Source organism: Nansenia antarctica (assembly GCF_963989245.1).
Source record: "Nansenia antarctica genome assembly, chromosome: 12".
In the NCBI taxonomy this organism is placed as follows: Eukaryota; Metazoa; Chordata; class Actinopteri; order Argentiniformes; family Microstomatidae; genus Nansenia; species Nansenia antarctica.
Genome location: NC_137682.1, coordinates 27678899 through 27698289, shown reverse-complemented (window position 1 = coordinate 27698289; position 19391 = coordinate 27678899). Strand labels below are relative to the sequence as shown.

Sequence of the window (19391 nt, the reverse complement as noted above, 5' to 3'; positions counted from 1 at the left end):
GCTTCATCAGTGGTGATGGTCAGACAGACAGACTGACCTGCTTCATCAGTGGTGATGGTCAGACAGACAGACAGACTGACCTGCTTCATCAGTGGTGATGGTCAGACAGACAGACTGACCTGCTTCATCAGTGGTGATGGTCAGACAGACAGACTGACCTGCTCCATCAGTGGTGATGGTCAGACAGACAGACAGACTGACCTGCTTCATCAGTGGTGATGGTCAGACAGACAGACTGACCTGCTCCATCAGTGGTGATGGTCAGACAGACAGACTGACCTGCTTCATCAGTGGTGATGGTCAGACAGACAGACAGACAGACAGACTGACCTGCTTCATCAGTGGTGATGGTCAGACAGACAGACTGACCAGCTCCATCAGTGGTGATGGTCAGACAGACAGACCTGCTTCATCAGTGGTGATGGTCAGACAGACAGACAGACTGACCTGCTTCATCAGTGGTGATGGTCAGACAGACAGACAGACAGACCTGCTTCATCAGTGGTGATGGTCAGACAGACAGACCTGCTTCATCAGTGGTGATGGTCAGACAGACAGACTGACCTGCTCCATCAGTGGTGATGGTCAGACAGACAGACAGACAGACTGACCTGCTTCATCAGTGGTGATGGTCAGACAGACAGACTGACCTGCTCCATCAGTGGTGATGGTCAGACAGACAGACAGACAGACTGACCTGCTTCATCAGTGGTGATGGTCAGACAGACAGACTGACCTGCTCCATCAGTGGTGATGGTCAGACAGACAGACAGACAGACAGACCTGCTTCATCAGTGGTGATGGTCAGACAGACAGACTGACCTGCTTCATCAGTGGTGATGGTCAGCTCGTTGCTGGGGTCACTCTTGCCGATGGTGTTCTTGGCGATCATGCGGATGCTGTAGGTGGAGGAGGGGTGCAGGTCTATGATAGTGGCCAGGTTCAGCTGGGGGGACACGTCTTTGGTTTTCTGGGCTGAGGTCCATGACGCTGGTGGCACAAGCACAGTAGACCCATTGGTATCCCAAAAGGGGAGACGACTTTGTAATAATAATAATAATAATAATAATAATAATAATAATAATAATAATAATAATAATAATAATATTAATACATTAGACTTATATAGCGCTTTTCTAGACACTCATAAGTGTTTATGAAGCATTTACAAACTGAAAAGATCGAGTAGTAATAATAAAAAGAGACAAAAAGGTAAATAGAAGAAAGTATAGGGGCCTAATTAAGGTAGTGCTGGGGACACATGGGAAGGGGGAGTGTGTTAACTGGTGAAGGCGAGCTTGAAGAGGTGGGTTTTGAGGGCCTGTTTAAATGTTGGCAGGGTGTTGGCCTGTCTGATGTGGTTGGGGAGGGCGTTCCAGAGGGACGGGGCTGCGGCTGAAAAGGCCCTATCCCCTTTACAGTCCTTGTAGACATGGACTGTAAAAAGAAATGTTATATCAACGTATCACATCTTAATAGACTCTTTTAATGTAATCTGTCATCATATTTTATTTAATATTAAATATATATTTAATATATATATTTAATATATACTTAGTTGAATATGCCCCCTTCTTAGAGAACCCCATTTGCAACAATCATGTATGTTTGCCTTCTACCCTCGATCCTGCATTTGCTCTGTGGAAAGGGTCTTGTCCACTTTCCTGATTTGTTTTTGGATAAGACCTTTGCCAATTTTGACGACCGAGTTGTTAAGAAGTTTCATCTTCCTCAGTCTAGTTTTATTCAGATATTTTCTAGCTCGGAAGTTTGTTTGGTCGCACTTCTCATCCTTTCCTCAGTCACCACCAAACTCCATGTTAGAGGAGATCATCTTATTCCTACAGATCTGTGGTCTTACATGTGGTCTTACATTTCATATAATATCATGCTGATACATCCCCTTTTACAAAGATTATTGTGAATCGCAATTGCAGCTGGAGTTGGCAGATGACTGGTGGGAAGAGAGTTAACTCCACTTCACCATGTGCGCATTTGAGCCTCTTTTAGTTCAAAGTTCTGTATAGGATTCACTTTTCCAAGGCCAGAGTAAAGTGCTCTTCTTCACCCACTGACCACACTCACATGTTCTGGACTAAATGATAATTGGTCTTGTTTGTTTAATATCATGTATATAACAAGCTCCTCTTGTCTGATATTTTTGGATACAACCTGAACCTGAACTTTTCCGGTCTCAACAAAAATAAGGCAGATGTTGTTGCCTTTGCCTCTCTCATAGCGCGCAGACATATTTTGCTGCATTGGGAATGTCGTAATCCTCCCTCTTCCACCTACTGGTTGAGGGATTTGATGTAATTTCTGCAATTGGAGAGGCTCGACTGACACATTTGGTCAGAGATGGGTTCCCATACTCAATTTCATTACTGACCTTTATTGATTCGGAATAGCTTTGTATCTGTATCTTTGTATGGTGTTGATGTATAATTGTTTTTATTATTATTTTGTAGTATTTAATTTGTTTCTTGAGATGTAATGTTGCTATTTTATAATAATAATAATAATAATAATAATAATAATAATAATAATTATTATTATTATTATTATTATTATTCTCTTCTCTTTTATCTGGGGGGGGAGGGAAGGAGGGAGGCGGTAGCCAGAACGGGGGGGAGGGGCAAAGACTTTGTTCCTATTTTTTTTTTGCTTTTTCATTCCATCTATCATCTCTAGAGTCCAGCGTCCCAGACACCGGGCGTACCTGACGCAGACACCAGTCCTACCTGATTTGTTCTTGCACTCTATGTCATATCCTGTGATCGGGCTGTTGCCATCGAAGCCCATGGTCCAGCGGAGAGCGATGGTCCGGTCTCTAACCTCTCGGATCTCAACCTCAGGCGGATCTGGAGCTTCTGGAAAGGGTTAATAAACACCACACAGAGAGATTAACGGCACTGCAGGGAAGACCAACAGAAATTAACTGAACTAGTGAGAAACAGCTGAACAGCTGGAGTATGAGCCAGGGGTTTACCTTGCACGGTTAACTGAATAATCCCCCTGTCTTCTCCAAAGGAGTTGATGGCATGGCAGGAGAAAAAGCCAGAGTCTTGCCGAACAGTGGGCATGATCTGAGGAGACATAACGTCAGGGGTGAGCTGCACGGGAGTCACACCAGGCAATATCTACTCCAATTCATCATTGAAAGCGAAAGTAGACATATTTTAATTAACAGAAGGTTAATTACGTACGTGGGCCCGTTTTGTCTTGAATATTTGAACATTTAGAAGTGTGTACGTTTGATTAAAACTGCATTACATGGCTAGTAGTAAGGAATCTGACTGTAAACCAACAACTGTTAAAGGCGGTAGTGGACCAGCTGATGTTAGTCTTGACCAGATAATATATATTTTTATTATGTTTTCAACACTCGTTTACTCTTTGATGAACATGTCCTAATGTTTTGTTAGTAATCATTTACTGCTGTCCTAATGTTTTGTTAGTAATCATTTTTCTGTATTCCTTGTAGGTTTTGTTTTTAATCTGTTCCTTTTCCTTTCTTTTGCACTTTATTGCTGATGACTTAGTTGTTTCGTTTTTAACGTGCTGTACCGTACAGCACGTTGAGCTGCATGTTTATGTATGAAAGGTGCTATATAAATAAATCTTATTTTTAATATTATATTATGATTTTAATCAGACTGATATACTGTAAAGGACTTCTGAACCGTGGTGCATGGCTCTGTGTTTGTTTGTTTGTTTGTTTAACACTAGAAGAGCCGTGAGGCCTGTGAGTATTTTTTTTCTCCTATCTTTGCACTTGATCAAATTCCAGGACCCTCCTTTCATGACTTTTACTAGATATGTGCGTTCTCCCACCCAGTATCCTTACACTTTCAAAATCACTTCAGGATAAGATAGTATAAAGCTGTTTTGCAGTTTTTCTGTGTAGGAGGCAGGCTAAAAAAAGAAACGCCCTCTAGTGATCTCTGTGTGTAAATAGCAGATTTACATTCTAAATAGGGGGTCTATTTGACCCCCAAGGCAGCTCTACTAGTAGGTAAAATAGGCACGGCTGTTTTAGTAGTGTTTAAGTGTACTTTTAGTGTAACAATCACATTGTATAAGAACATTGTTCAAAATTTCAGCTAAACACCTGGTAATTCTCTGGGCTATCTGCTTTTTTTAGACTTATTACGTTCAACTATCGCAATGGCATGAGCTTCTCTACACCCAGAGTGAGCTACTGAATCTCTGTTATTCCCTCTCTCACAAAACCGGGCCCAGGCACCAAACATGATGGGGACTAGAGACGCATTGTCGGTTTTGTTTCACGGAGACGGAGTTGACAGATGACATCTCAGATTTTGATCTGGAGGTAATTACAATCATACGCTTTGATAGGGACCCCAATTAACGATGAAAAAAATTGCAGGAGGGCTTTGTATGGCTGTCAATGACAGATGGGCAACAAACGTTACTGTCCCTGAGACTACGGGTACTAAGCACTATGAAATCATGACAGCATAATTCAGACCACTTGCTCTGTGAATTTGCACAAATCACAATCATCCTAGTCTATGTAGCTGGTCTGGATTTTCTTTTTTTTATCTTCAAGTTACAATAAAGTAGTAAACGACCGTCTAACCAGTGTTCCTACTTGGTGACATTAATAAATGCGACGTCACAAGCCTGCCGCCACATTTGGAGCAGTATGTTGACCTACCAGGGCATAGCAGTATGTTGTCCTACCAGGGCTGAAGAGAACAGTGGTAGTGCTTTTTGGTAATGTGGCTGCTGTGTTTATCTGGAGGTGCACTCTGACCCCTATAACTGACCACTGTAACTGACCCCTATAACTGACCACTGTAACTGACCCCTATAACTGACCACTGTAACCACTGTAACTGACCACTGTAACTGACCACTGTAACTGACCCCTATAACTGACCACTGTAACTGACCCCTATAACTGACCACTGTAACTGACCCCTATAACTGACCACTGTAACTGACCCATATAACTGACCACTGTAACTGACCACTGTAACTGACCACTGTAACTGACCACTGTAACTGACCCATATAACTGACCACTGTGACTGACCCATATAACTGACCACTGTAACTGACCCATATAACTGACCACTGTAACTGACCACTGTAACTGACCACTGTAACTGACCCATATAACTGACCACTGTAACTGACCACTGTAACTGACCACTGTAACAGACCACTGTAACTGACCACTGTAACTGACCACTATAACTGACCCCTATAACTGACCACTGTAATTCACAATGTATAATACATCCTAACCACACTATGAGATGATATGGCTATCAATGGGGGTGTAATACAACTTTCCGACTAAAAGAAAACAAGAAATAAACATGTGAGTCTAGTCATTATTGATACCAATATTGATTTGCCAGAGCAAATAAGACTAATTTGGGAAAAACAATAACTACAGATGAAAAATGAGCTAACTAGCCAGCTACAGTATGGCTCTCACCTAATGACCTGCCTACACTCACTTTCGTTTGCCAATTTACAATTTCGTAAACTGGTTGTTTTGAGGAGTGACACATTTGAGCCTTTTCGCTATTTCTGAGGCACACAACAACAATTAAAATTGCAAGGTTGACCTTCTCCTCGTGCTGTTTTATCTTTGTTACTCTCTTTTGTTTTGAACACTCAAAAATGGGAAGATCGACAGCTGAAATAAACACTTAAAAGATTCTGAGCAAATGTGTACTTTGGTGCAGTATCGTCATTACATGAAAAACCTAAATTTTCCCAGCACCTTGCACACTGCAGGGGCTTTTGTGTGTATGTTACTTATGAATTTCTCATCCTCTTTTAATAATGTACAATCCCTAACTTCTGATAAAGTGCCTCTGTGAACTTCAAGTGCAGTAACTCTATAGAAAAGGAGTAGGGGAACCCAAGGCTATCTGTTATCTTCTGTCCTCTATGTACACCCACGGTATAACGAGTAACAGCAATTGTTTGACCCTGATGAAATTATGCAGATAACTTGGCTTTAGTGGGTTGCCTGTCTGATGAACCTTCTCTAAACAGGTACATCAGCTATGTCAACATCCTTCAATGCTAGTTTCCTCAAGCTGAATGTCAAGAAAACCAAAGAACTGTGTCTGGGAGGCAAAATTACAGATGGCTCATCGCACTCACACTCCAGACCACGTGCACTCATTGTGCACCCTACATTCAGGATGCATTCTCAAGGCCTAGTGCAATAGCTATTTTAAACTCATCAAACAAAGGGGGAACACTGTGGGGTAAGGACCATTCAACTGCCTGAACTATGCCCGTAGTAGTTTAAAGCAAATGCGCACTTTACAATGTACAGTACACGTTGAATTATTTTAGTTGTGTTTCGCGTGAGATTGTTGTGTTGTGTTGGAAGCTGAAATAAGTATTTCAATCATGTCTCAAAAAATGATGTGCTGGATAGAGTCTAGAACGCTACTATCAGCTAAGCACAAACCAGTGACATGGAGTCCCCAGTTGTGATGGAGGGCCCAGCGCACCTGCAGGGTGGAGATGACCTCATCGGCCACCTCTTTGACAATGACCACGTAGCGGCTCATCTCGGGGTTGATGATACGCTCCTCCTTCTCCCAGCGCACCATGATGGGCTTCTCTCCGTGGGCCGTGCAGCTCATCTTCTTCTCCTCCCCCTGCGTGGCCAGAGTGGTGTTGGGGTACGAGGTGATCATAGCCGGGACTGTACAGATGGGGGGGTGAGAGAAAGAGAAAAGAACTGTTACCCAAACAGAATCATTCACAGTAATAAGCAAAGAGTGGGACCCTATTTGTCCTTCAGACCCGGACGTGGCCTGAAATATCTTTGTAACGGAACAGCACGTCATACGTTGCCATTTGACTGAAACATCGGGAGTACAGTAGGAGTACAGTAGGAGTACAGTAGGAGTACAGTAGGAGTACAGTAGGAGTACAGTAGGAGTACAGTAGGAGTACAGTAGGAGTACAGTAGGAGTACAGTAGGAGTACAGTAGGAGTACAGTAGGAGTTCTCAGATGACCTCGGACAGGGCGGCTCAATGTGACTTTTCTCAGATTTCTTTTCTCTGATGTCACTTATGGAAAAGCATGGACTCCTTTGTAAGCCTCCCAGGTCCCCCAGAATCCATTGAACACTTATGGTTCAAAATTAGCCCTTCAGGTAAGTCATCTTGTCTCATGTATGGTCTTGATACAGACAGCCAGCTTTTTATATAATGTTCCGGCAGATTGGGTAACTGAGTCAGGCTGTCTCTACAGCACAGAGGAAATCAGTGAATTTAATGTGAACTCCCCTTGGTGTGTCTAGAGCTTGTCTGGTGTCACAGCTCAACCAGGCTCATTAGCAGCAGTGTTCTGTCTGTGCTTGCATGTGTACATTTTTGTGTGTATGGTTTTCACTACAGTACAGTACAAACATACTACACACGCTCACTGATATCTACACACAATCACACTCACACAGATAGTCCTCCAACAATCTCAGGTTTTTAGAGTCGTAATGTCCTCTACAAACACACTCCATAACAGACTGCTCAGGTAAAGTATCATCTCAGGCCTTCTCACGTCTCCTTCTTTCCCATTTAGCCACTGAGGTTGCGAAAGGTGAAAGTTACCGACACACTCCTGAGAAAGCACGCACAGAGATGCAGTTTATCCTAAATTAAAATAATTTCAATCAACGACGAACACAAAATAAATACAAAACAGGCATTTTCCATTCGGGTAATGCCAATTCAGTGTCATACAGGTAGCCTAATTCCAAAAGTTCCAATATATGTATTCTAAGCGCTGTCTTGTGAGATCACCTTGTGTGGTTGGAAAATGATAAGCTCCACCATAACCTAACAAACACACATTTCGATCACCTTGTGGGGAACATGGCGCGTTTCGACCTGCAGGGGGAGCCACAGGACGGTTGGTGAAGGGGATGGGGGCGTAATTGGCACCGGCTGATGCCAATTAGGTCCTCATCAAAGCGCCCTCTTAATGTGTTGCTTTGTTTCCCCCGAGAGAGCGGTAGGAGGAAAGGTGCGGAGAGCAGGAAGCAGGATAGAAACAGCACGGAAACAGTCACGGAAGTAATCAGAGAGAGAGCGGCGGAAAGCCGCGACCGAAAGGTTTTTTTGAATGCCAATAAAACACACTGTAATCACTTTAACTTAGATTTTGTTGTATTTTTATTGAATCATGTTAATAACATTAACATCATTTTAAAAACATCTTGACAAAAATAAAAATCTTTAATAAAATCTTAAATAAGGTAATGATAAATTATAAGGTATCACTGCATAAATAAAGGAAAAAAATACTGTCAAACAAAACTTGAACACTGACACTTTTCTGTCATCAAACTGAGTGCTAGCCTTGTGGCTTAGAGACTTGAAAGCTTCAAGATAGGTTAAAGTGCAAAAATGTCAACATGTTCACTTTTTCTGCCTTTAGCTGTGCTCGGAGAGGTGTGAGTATGTGCCCACTGGCACTAAACACTCTCTCTGAAGGAACACTAGTTGCAGGTATGCATAGAAGCCTGCGTGCAACCCTGGAAAGGTGAGGCAATGGACACGGGGCCGATGCAGCCATGGTGAGAAGGCTAGCATACGTTAGTGACTGACTGACAAGGCTGACTTGACAGTCACGTTACCCATGCAGGCTGAACAATCGCGCGAGACAAATTTCTGTGAGGATATTCGCGCGCGGCTCATGTGAGAAATCTCAATTATATTACTATTTATTTATAACATACGATTATTACATCCTCCCTCTCGCCAGTTTGGGGCAACATAGACTTCTCCCCTGGTGCCACGGATAGGGGTTTCAAGCGGTGGGACAGCAAAGGGATGGTTACTATCGGACATTTATATGATACGGAAATACTACTTTCATTTGACCAATTATGTAAGAAATATGACCTACCACGAAATGAGTTTTTCAGATACCTTCAGATACGAAGTTTTTTAAATAGCCAAAAAGACACTGGCCTCTGTCACCATCCCTCTCCGCTGGAGGAGATAGTCTCTGCTGGAAAGACGAGAGGCATTCTGGGGCTTGGGTATAGAGCACTTTCGAAATATGATAAAGGCAAACCTGCATTTACGCCCAAAGACTGGAATAATGACCTGAACATTAATACTGATGCAGCAACTTGGTCACTAATATGGCAATCGGCAAACGACATCTCAATCTGTAATAGGACGAAGGAAACGCAATTTAGACTACTACAACGTTTGCAGATTACTCCCCAACTTAGACATAAAATGGATCATAACAAATCGGAAATGTGTACAAAGTGTATTACCGAGGTTGGGAGCTTTGTTCATTGTGTTTGGACTTGTAGATATATAGATGATTACTGGAAAGGTATAGTGGATACAATTCATCTCATTCTAGATGTTACATTGGATAAGGACCCCATGTGTCTATTGTTTGGGTTGCCAGACAAACAACTTAAAAGTATGCATTCCAAAAGACTTCTGTGTATCCTCACTTTTTGTGCAAGGAAAAATATATTGCTGAAATGGATAGACTGCAAACCGCCTACAATAGCTGGATGGCACAAGGTAATTTTTGATATGATTCCTATGGAATATCTGACATATGTGTAAGATAAGTGTAAGATAAAGACATTCTATAAGATTTGGTCTCCGTTCTTAGATTATATTGGTACCAGACTGGCTGCCATTGTAATGAAAGGTTTGGTGGATTACACTCAAGAAAGTACACAAGACTAATGTGTAACAGATCTACAATGTATGGGTCACAATATTATTTACTGTGCTGGTGTTGTGCTGCCGCCGTGTTTAGGACTGTAAGACATGGATGCTGTCTCCGATGGGGATGATCCCCCCATATATTATGGCATTTGTTGTCATTTTCTTTTCTGTTTATTTCTGATATGTGACATGGCCTCTTCCCCCCCTGTTGTTGTTTTTTGTTTGTTTTGTTTTGTTTGTCTTTGTTTTTTGTTTGTTAGTTTGTTTAAAAAAAAAGAAAAAGAGAAAGAACATTTTCTGTTATTGTTTATGGACAATGTACTGCATAACAAAGTGCAAAACTAGTTTTCTACTATTAATGGGACAATAACCTCCCCCACGGACACTAGTTGTTGTTGTTATGTCCTGTTGTGTACATGACTCTGTGAAAGTCAATAAAAATATTAACAACAACAACAAAAAAACACACATAGGTCACATACATTAATACATACAATAAAAACAGACAGATCAAATCATGATACAGGTGATGGTACTCCTGCTGGGCATTGCTGCCTGACGCACCTCCAACAGTGCCTTTAGAACAGGTGTGCTGTGACACCTCACTGAACACCTATGTGGGCCTAACTGGGTCATCAGCTGGGGACCACCAGTCAGACAAAGCAGTGTTTATAAAATGTAGTGCCTATTTAAAAAGTCCAGTCATTTAAAAATAATAATAATAATAAAAAAAAATAAATAAACGATTATGACGATTATTCAACTAATTAAAATTATCCACGATAAAGTTATCGCGGGTGTTTTTATCGCGATTAACGATAAACACGATAATCGTCCCATCCCTACCTACCAGGTGCAATCACTCACGGTAATTAGGTCAGTATCTGGTAGGTGAGCAACCGCTAAAGGTACATAAATAGGATAAAATCAAAAAGGTAACCAAAACATTTAATATAAACATATTTCATTCATAATCATATGATGTAAACACAAAATATGTCATTTATAGATTTTCTTAATCAAACTCAAAAAGACTTCATATGGCTCCGACAGTTCTCTTTTAGTCAACTCAGTTCGAGCCCTCACTATGGGAAAAACTCTCTACCTATTCAGTGAAGACCCCTGAAGACCCCCCTACAATCCCACCTGGTACAGGCTGGGGGCACTAGGAGGCAGATAGCCCAGCCTACCGCCCATCTTAGGACAAGCGCGTCTATTTGTTCCTTTCCACTCTTCACTCGCTTAATGTCCAAAGCGTACTGTAATGTGTTCTTACAGATAGGTTTTTGAATCCTGCGGTTCAGTTTGACTTTCTAGAAGAATACTGATGCATTGGGTATTTCAAGTTGGACAGTCTTCACCTTGTGTGCACCTACTACACTGAACTACTACCTACTACACTGAACTACTACCTACTACACTGAACTACTACCTACTACACTGAACTACTACCTACTACACTGAACTACTACCCACTACACTGAACTACTACCTACTACACTGAACTACTACTACACTGAACTACTACCCACTACACTGAACTACTACTACCTACTACACTGAGCTACTACCTACTACACTGAACTACTACTACCTACTACACTGAACTACTACTACACTGAACTACTACCCACTACACTGAACTACTACTACCTACTACACTGAGCTACTACCTACTACACTGAACTACTACCTACTACACTGAACTACTACTACACTGAACTACTACTACACTGAACTACTACCTACTACACTGAACTACTACTACCTACTACACTGAGCTACTACCTACTACACTGAACTACTACTACCTACTACACTGAACTACTACTACACTGAACTACTACCCACTACACTGAACTACTACCTACTACACTGAACTACTACTACACTGAACTACTACCTACTACACTGAGCTACTACCTACTACACTGAACTACTACTACACTGAACTACTACCTACTACACTGAACTACTACCTACTACACTGAACTACTACTACCTACTACACTGAACTACTACCTACTACACTGAGCTACTACCTACTACACTGAGCTAGCAGACCATCACAAGGAGGTCGACAGCTAGCTTGTGTGCTCGCAATTATTTGGAATAGTTTGAACCCCTGCTAATTCCACAATTTATAGGCTTATAACTTTCTAGGTCCCTCGCGTAGGCTACGGACAGCACTTGGACGGTTGGCTAGGTTGTGTGACTCAAGGTCTCCAGACCGCTCCAGCCCGTGCGTAGCTTTGACAAAGCACATTTTCTCGCCTCGTGTGAGAAATATCAGCTGATTGTGTTTGTAAATAAACTTGCCTCGCCTCGCCTTTTAAGTTCTCGGACTTGAGCCCTTTTACGAGTTTGACATAATTACACCTTGTGCTACCAGTGCTAGAACCTACATACATGTAGCAGCACTACCTATTGCCCTTGTGTAATCGCAATCTTAATGAATCTTCATTGCTACACTACTTTGGAGTGTGGGCTTAAATCATTTTGGTTGTTTCCCCCGCTACGGCTTTAGCGTGTGTCAACACCCTTAATAACCACTGTGTCTCCTGTTTCCTCCCACAGAAAACACGGCTCGGCTTTCTACCAGGTCTGGGAAACGTCCTATTTGAGAGTCCTAAAAGAGTCCCTAATTGATGTGGTCATACCTTGTGGAAGGCAAACTCTCACAATGTCTACCCCCCCGTGCTTTGGATTAATTCACACACGAACTAGCATTCGTAGCACCTCATACTCCAAGCTTTGTGCTCTGCGGGATACTGAGGTTCTCAAATGTCGAGTCAGGTATGTGAAGGGTTGGGAGGTGATGGATGAGGTGTGATTTCTAAGTCCTTTCTAATGTCCTTTCTGGAAGTCCACAGAGCCTCATCTAAAGTTCAAAGTTGAGATCCCCCAGAGCCCTGCTCTGCTGGATCTGTAAACAATGTGCTATGGACATTGTTGTTTGCGATCACACTGCTAGGCAGCTAAATGCCAGCAATTTTTATGTAAATGAGAGCCTTGAGATGGTTCCATTTCAGAGCCCCATCTCTGCAATTTCCCTCCAGTGAAGACTGTCTGGCTGCCATAGGCATGCCACACAGGCTTCGGTGGGGCATCTGCTGGGGCACCCTAACGACGTGTCCCTTCCCAAAGTTACTCTTAATGGTGTACTGCAGACACCCTGCCATACTGCTCCCTTTGCATTCCCCTCCCTTCTCCTCTGTGGAGCAGAGGTTTCGGAACACCCTCTGTCCTGTACATGCTCTCTCGTGTTTACATGGACCAGGCATTCAGGGTATTTTTGCCGGGTTCCCAGGGTTGAACCGTGTCGACTGAGAGAGAACCAAAGGTAACACATAAGGTAAACCCAAGATCTCTGAAGGAAGCCCCGCGGTGGCGCAGCGGTCTAAGCATCAGTCTCAGGTGCAAAGCTGCCCACCGGGGACTGGGATCGAATCCCGGTCTCGCCAGACCCGGATATGGCCGGGGCCCACAGGGAGCGGCATATTGAGCGGCCGCTCCCAAGGGGGGTATAGGACTATTTCCGGACAAGGATCCGTCGCGCAACACCGCCCCCGTCTGGTGCTGGAATAACAGTGTTGGGCTCGAGGAGCCAGACAGCTAGTCTGCCTGGCTATCTCCTCTGGGGCTGCCGGCCACGGGGTCGTGCGGCGGATCCTACGCAATAGGCAGGGGATAATTGTATACTAGGTTGGGTGCAATTGGATACCAAATTGGGTGAAAAAGGGATAAAATCAGAAAAAAAAATATCTCTGAAGGAGACGAGGGAGACTCATCGCCTCATTCAAACCTTTTCAAGAAAAGCTGGTCGAGAGAGGACGCTTGTTTGCCGCTTCTCCGTCCGAAATCTAGGTGTAATTGCGGTATACAGAGTAGATTGTCCTACAAAGACACTTAGATTTAGATTTAGTCGTCTAAAAATGAATAAGACCCCTATACTTTCTTTTATTTATTTTTTGTTTCTTTTTACTATTACTATTCAATCTTTTCAGTTTGTAAAGCGTCTTTGAGTGTCTAGAAAAGCGCTATATAAGTCTAATGTATTATTATTATTATTATTATTATTATTGCTTCTCTCACGCTGAGCTCATGAAGAGTGGTTAGCTGGGTGTGTTTGCTAAACCCTAACCCTGTATATAGGATATATATATATATATCTGTATATAGGACAGGCGGTAGATGTGGCTCTCTGCCTGCAAGTGTCACCGACCTGTCCCAGGCAAAGTGTCCCGTAGTCAGGTGGTCTTCCTCATCTCCATCTGAGAACCTGGGTCTCTCTTAGGGCTTTCACACCGGCAGTTCCGAACGCCGGTTCGCGTTCGCGTGCCGAAACCTCCGAACGTTGGCGCTGTCTGGCGAACGAGCCCGCGTTCATACCAGTGTATCTTTCGTCAGACATCGCCAACGTTCGGAGGTTTCGGCACGCGAACGCGAACCGGCGTTCGGAACTGCCGGTGTGTAAGCCCTATCTTAGGGCTAAGAACGGCAAAGAACCGCTCCGGTTCGCGTTCGCGTTCGGGAACCTCCGAACCTCTGTGCTGTCTGGAGAACCAGCCCGCGTTCATACCAGTGTAACCAGAACCATCCACGTCATCAACGATGGGTGATGAAGGGGCGGGATAAACACAAATGTCACAACTAGATGGCAGCTACTTCACTGGAAATTAGGAGAACCACTATTTTCTGGCTCCCGCTGCGAACCAACTTTTCAGTCTCCGAACCAATATGAGTTTCGGTCTGAACGCGCCGGCCGGTTCCAGACTTGGTTTGCGAACGCGAACCGGAGCGGTTCTTTGCCGGTGTGAACGCCCTATCTGTGACCTCTACTTATGTACACTGATGATCAGGTAGAAACAGCAGGAAGGTGCACACATACTGATAGTAGGTGAATGTTCAGATGATAGGCGGCGGCCTAGATTTGTTCCTTCCCCGTTAAGTGAATAATTAATAGATTGCTCAAGTAGACAATTAAGATAGATTTATTCCATACAGCGCTGGGCAGCCTCTCAACACACGGCAAGCAACGAGGAGAGGCACGCCCCGAATGACACTTTGCAATGGGCTTATATCCTAGATTTCCGCTGACACCGGAAACAGCTGTCCCTTGCCACTAAAGTTAGATGTGGCTTTCGCCTCTTTCCAATACCATAACGGTTTGTTAGTTCCGGTCAACAGTTACCTGACTCTCGGTCAGCTGACCGACCGTTCCCAAATATACTGATCTATTGACCCCAGTACCCATATAAGTCTCCATCCTGTGTTCATGCGTTTCTGTCTTGCTGACCACTGGTAACCTATACTGGTCCCCACTAGCTGTGGTCTCTATATTTGGCTCAGGTCCAGTTACAGCAAATCATGTTCACTAAGAGTGGCCAGTTTATGTCCTGAGAGTGGACACACTTAAAGTATGCTTAAGGTCAAACCATGAGTATTGCTATATTCGATAGACACCCAGCATTTGCACATAGCTACACAAAACGCATCATATCACATACAGTACCAGAGAACCAGCAGAATACCCGACTGGCTAAGCCTATTCGGTGTCCAAACCAGAAATTCCCTGCACCAGAGTACCAGTGTACTACAGCGGTAGAATGACAGTTCAATAGTTTTTTAGACTCGGATCTATTCATACAACAAGGGACACAGCACTTTCCCGTTTTCCCCATATTGTCAGCGTCTTTGAGCCTCGGAAAAGCGCCTCAGCCAACTTTGGACCCGGAAACACGTCACGACTTAACAACCGAATAGAGGGCATCTAGGGCTCTATATCACTCCTCTGACTGATCCAGTAGAGTAGCTGCTTCTGGAGGAGCTAAGCGGATAGCAGGAGCATAGAGGACTCATGACACATCTCAGCAACCCTGTCTGAGAGCATGTTCCCCTGCAGCGGTGGAACTGTGATCTCTCTCCTCTCTCTCTGCTATCCCACCAGGCCCACTGTCATTTAATAATGAAAGACCCCTTTTATTATTCATACACAGCAGACAGGAGTACTCATCTAGCCCCATGACTGCCTCACTGTCCCCTTACACATCTACACATATATACACACACACACACACACACACACACACATATACACACACACACACACACACACACACACGCAAACAGAAAAATATACCCAAACAGAAAAAGACAAACACTACAATATTATATGCACACAAAAGTAAACCATACATTCTCCCAGGTGTCACATATACACATACACACTTCCTCTCTCCACCATCTCGCTCTCTATGGCTTCAGTGGAGTGCACGACCCCATAAGAAGCAGCCGGTTAAAAGCGGAGGAAAGGGGAGGGGTGTGTGTGTGTGTGTGGGGGGGGGGGGAGAGGGGAGTGGCACCACTGACAGCCCGTCTCTGACATGATGGAATGTGTCAGACTAGCGGCTGGCGACGTTTAGGCTTCATCTCTTATTCACTCTCAAGCCCTGCGCTCCGTTGGGTCACAACAAAGAAATGCTGATTTATTCTGTGTGACAACTATGAATTTTAAGTGAGGCACATTAAAAAAGCCTCCTCAGCCCTTCTCTAAATGTTATTGCTCCTTAACAGGGGTATTTTTCCGTCCACATCGGAGAGAGAAGCGGCGGCAGTGTCGTCTGGAGACCTGCCTGAGGTTCTCTTGCTCATATTCCCGGGAGACAGGGGGCATGAACTGATGAGGGGGAGGAAGAGGGGGAACAGGAAGAGGAGGTGGAGGAAAAGAAAAAATGCCAAAAAGAAGAATCCTAGCCCTGCTCCTGACATGCAATTAAGACAGCACAGACAAAAAGAGGGCTCTTGTGATATTGTAACAAGCTATGGTTAGTGGATTGTGGGTAATTCTATATTTCCTGTGTTAATGTTGCTGTATGTCACTGATCATTATGAATTATGACTATTATTCTACTGTATTTGAGTCAAAAAGCATTGGTAAATATAATATAATCTTAGTGGATGATTTCTAGTTATATTCGTTTTGATGGTAGGTTTAGATACTTTGAGGAAATGCTGTTTGTCGCATGATGTTTTATGTTCTTTTTTCTTTGACAATAATGTTCTTTCTTTTAAATCTGAACCTTATCTCTGTAGGAAAGGCAGAACAACACATACACATAGATATTCTCCTGGGCCCTCAGGCTGGCTCTAATTGAAGTATTGACGTGTTTAAATGAAGCAGAAATGCACTTCATCGCCCTGTGACACACAAACACGCACACACACGCGCACACACACACACACACACACACACACACACACACACACACACACACACACACACACACACACACACACACACACACACACATACTGGGACACTAATGGTCTTCCTTTTCAGTGCACTCAAGCGGATAAGTACACTTTAACAGAAAGCATCTTGAGTCTATGACTGCTCAGTTCGAGGGTTAAAAGGCATGTAATGCGATCTTTAGATGAGTGACAAGAGTGCAGCTGTGCCATCATCCTGTAATGCCTGAGTTTGGATAACTCTAATAAAGATCTCACATAGTTCACAACTTAGTAGGGATGTAACGATGCATCGCAAGACAGTTCATTATCGCTCCAAATATGTGACGATTCAAATCGGTGAGATGAAAAATGCACAGCGATACTCTTTTTAAACAGCAGAGGGCGAAATCTACTTTTGACTTTGCTTGTTCTACCCTAGTTCTACCCTATCTCCGAAAATAAAAAGGGGTTCTTTTAAGAAAATACAGTATTTTGTATTTGTCTGTTGTTTGTTGTTTGTTTTTGCCTGAGAAATAAATGAAATTATATTTTTCAGTCATAATTTGTCTGCAATCTCATTTTGTTAAAAAACAATCGAATCGTGAGTTGAGTGTATCGTTACATCCTTACAAGTTAGTTATCTTTCGATAAGAATATGGCCATATCTGAGTTCAGTAATGATTATGTTCTACATGAAATTCTACTGCACTTGTTTGCCAGATACAATGGAACAGTCCTAAAAGATATACATACATGAATGTACTGTATAGTACTGCACCTTCATGAATACAGCTTAAACACACACAAACACACACACACACACACACACACACACACACACACACACACACACACACACACACAATTACTGTCAGCTATGTTTAAGTATTAATAAAAGCAATCTCTTGAACTCCCCTCCCTTCCACATTGCCAATGATATCCTCTCTCTCCTGTGGCGCAGCGGTCTCAGTGTCTCAGGGTGTGGGTTGATCTACTGTAGGGTCTAGGAGCCATGATGCTGGGTGAGGATAATACACTTCAACCCTCATTTCATCATCTCTTCGCTAGGGCACCCTGGGGAAGTAGGCCATGATGCCATGCCTCACTGAGCCATACCCCCGAAACACACGCATGAAATGAAATGCATACTACACACACACACACACACACACGCACCCACAAACACACACAATTCCTAAGGCCTAGATAGCATTCTTACAGGGTATGCAAAGGGACGACTGGTTGAGTCGCCACACCACCCATCTGTCCTGCTCAGTTACTCTCACTATGAGCACGCTCACCACCACTCTAGTAGAAACAGCTGAAATGACAATAGCTCCTGGGGAAAAAGGAAGGCGGAGTAGATCCTCTCTTAACACCTCAAGCTTTTCAACGTTGTTCTGCCTGGGTAGGAGATGAAGAACAATACTGGCTCTCATGACACACGTAAGACCGGTCCACTGACAAGCACGGCAATCATATGCAGTAGTAGCAGCAGTAGCAGCAGTAGCAGCAGTAGCAGCAGTAGCAGCAGTAGCAGTCGTCCCCAGGTGAGCAGATATATACAGAAGGAAACACAGCACTTCCACGTTAGCCTCGTTACTGTAACTATCGTCTCCTCAGTATCACCACACCCCAGGAAAGGAGGCTGACCAAGCCAGAGAGATTGGGCCCTGTGTAATACTTCAATCAAATGTGTGTGTATGTTTGTGTGTTTGATGTGGTTGGCGTGTGTGTGTGTGTGTGTGTGTGCGTGTGCGTGTATGTGTGCATTTGTACGTGTCTGTGTGTGTGTGTGTGTGTGTGTGTGTGTGTGTCTCTGTGTGTGTGTGTGTGTGTGTGCGTGTGCGTGTGCATTTGTACGTGTGTATGTGTGTGTGTGTGTGTGTGTGTGTGTGTGTGTGCGTGTGCATGTGCATTTGTACGTGTGTGTGTGTATGTGTGTGTGTATGTGTGTGTGTGTGTGCGTGCGTGCGTGCTTGCTTGTGTATGTACACATTTCATGTAGCAGTGCCAGAAACGAGCAGACTTTGGCTCAAACAGAGAGAGAGCTGCTTAGCAGGGGGGGTTCCTGCAACAGCTTGATAAGAGCAGTGGAGGAAAATAAGCCCCACTCACATCTGAGCACCCATCCCTTGGTCCACACAGGGGAGCCAGACTGGCACTGCAGGAGACTTGTGACCATGGCATTAACATACTGTATGCCAGCGCCAGTCAACACACAGTAAATTGACCCCACAAACTGGTCTGGACTCAGTTCTGAGGTCTGGGATCTGTCCTTGTTTCACTTTGACCCAAATAAGCTTATCGAACAGAACGGTCTTGATTGAGCGATGTCTATTGGGCAATAACAGAGGCCATCTGAGTAGCCAGGGGTTAAGTGTTTGATGACTTGACCACTAGAACAATCAAACAGCTGACTCGTTCAAAAGCCCTTCCA

The 19391-nt window shown here is 43.7% G+C and overlaps 1 protein-coding gene across 2 annotated transcripts in view; it reads right to left on the bottom strand.

Annotated features, from left to right (window-relative positions):
* dscamb (Down syndrome cell adhesion molecule b) overlaps window positions 1-19391 on the bottom strand; it is a gene marked incomplete at both ends in the record, with an annotated part of 191749 nt that overhangs the window by 42037 nt on the left and 130321 nt on the right. For both annotated transcript variants that reach the window (XM_080543422.1, XM_080543423.1), the window contains 4 exons: window positions 823-990; window positions 2742-2870; window positions 2990-3086; window positions 6513-6709. In XM_080543422.1, coding sequence (XP_080399548.1) covers window positions 823-990; window positions 2742-2870; window positions 2990-3086; window positions 6513-6709 — 591 coding nt within the window. The remainder of the gene's footprint in view (window positions 1-822; window positions 991-2741; window positions 2871-2989; window positions 3087-6512; window positions 6710-19391) is intronic.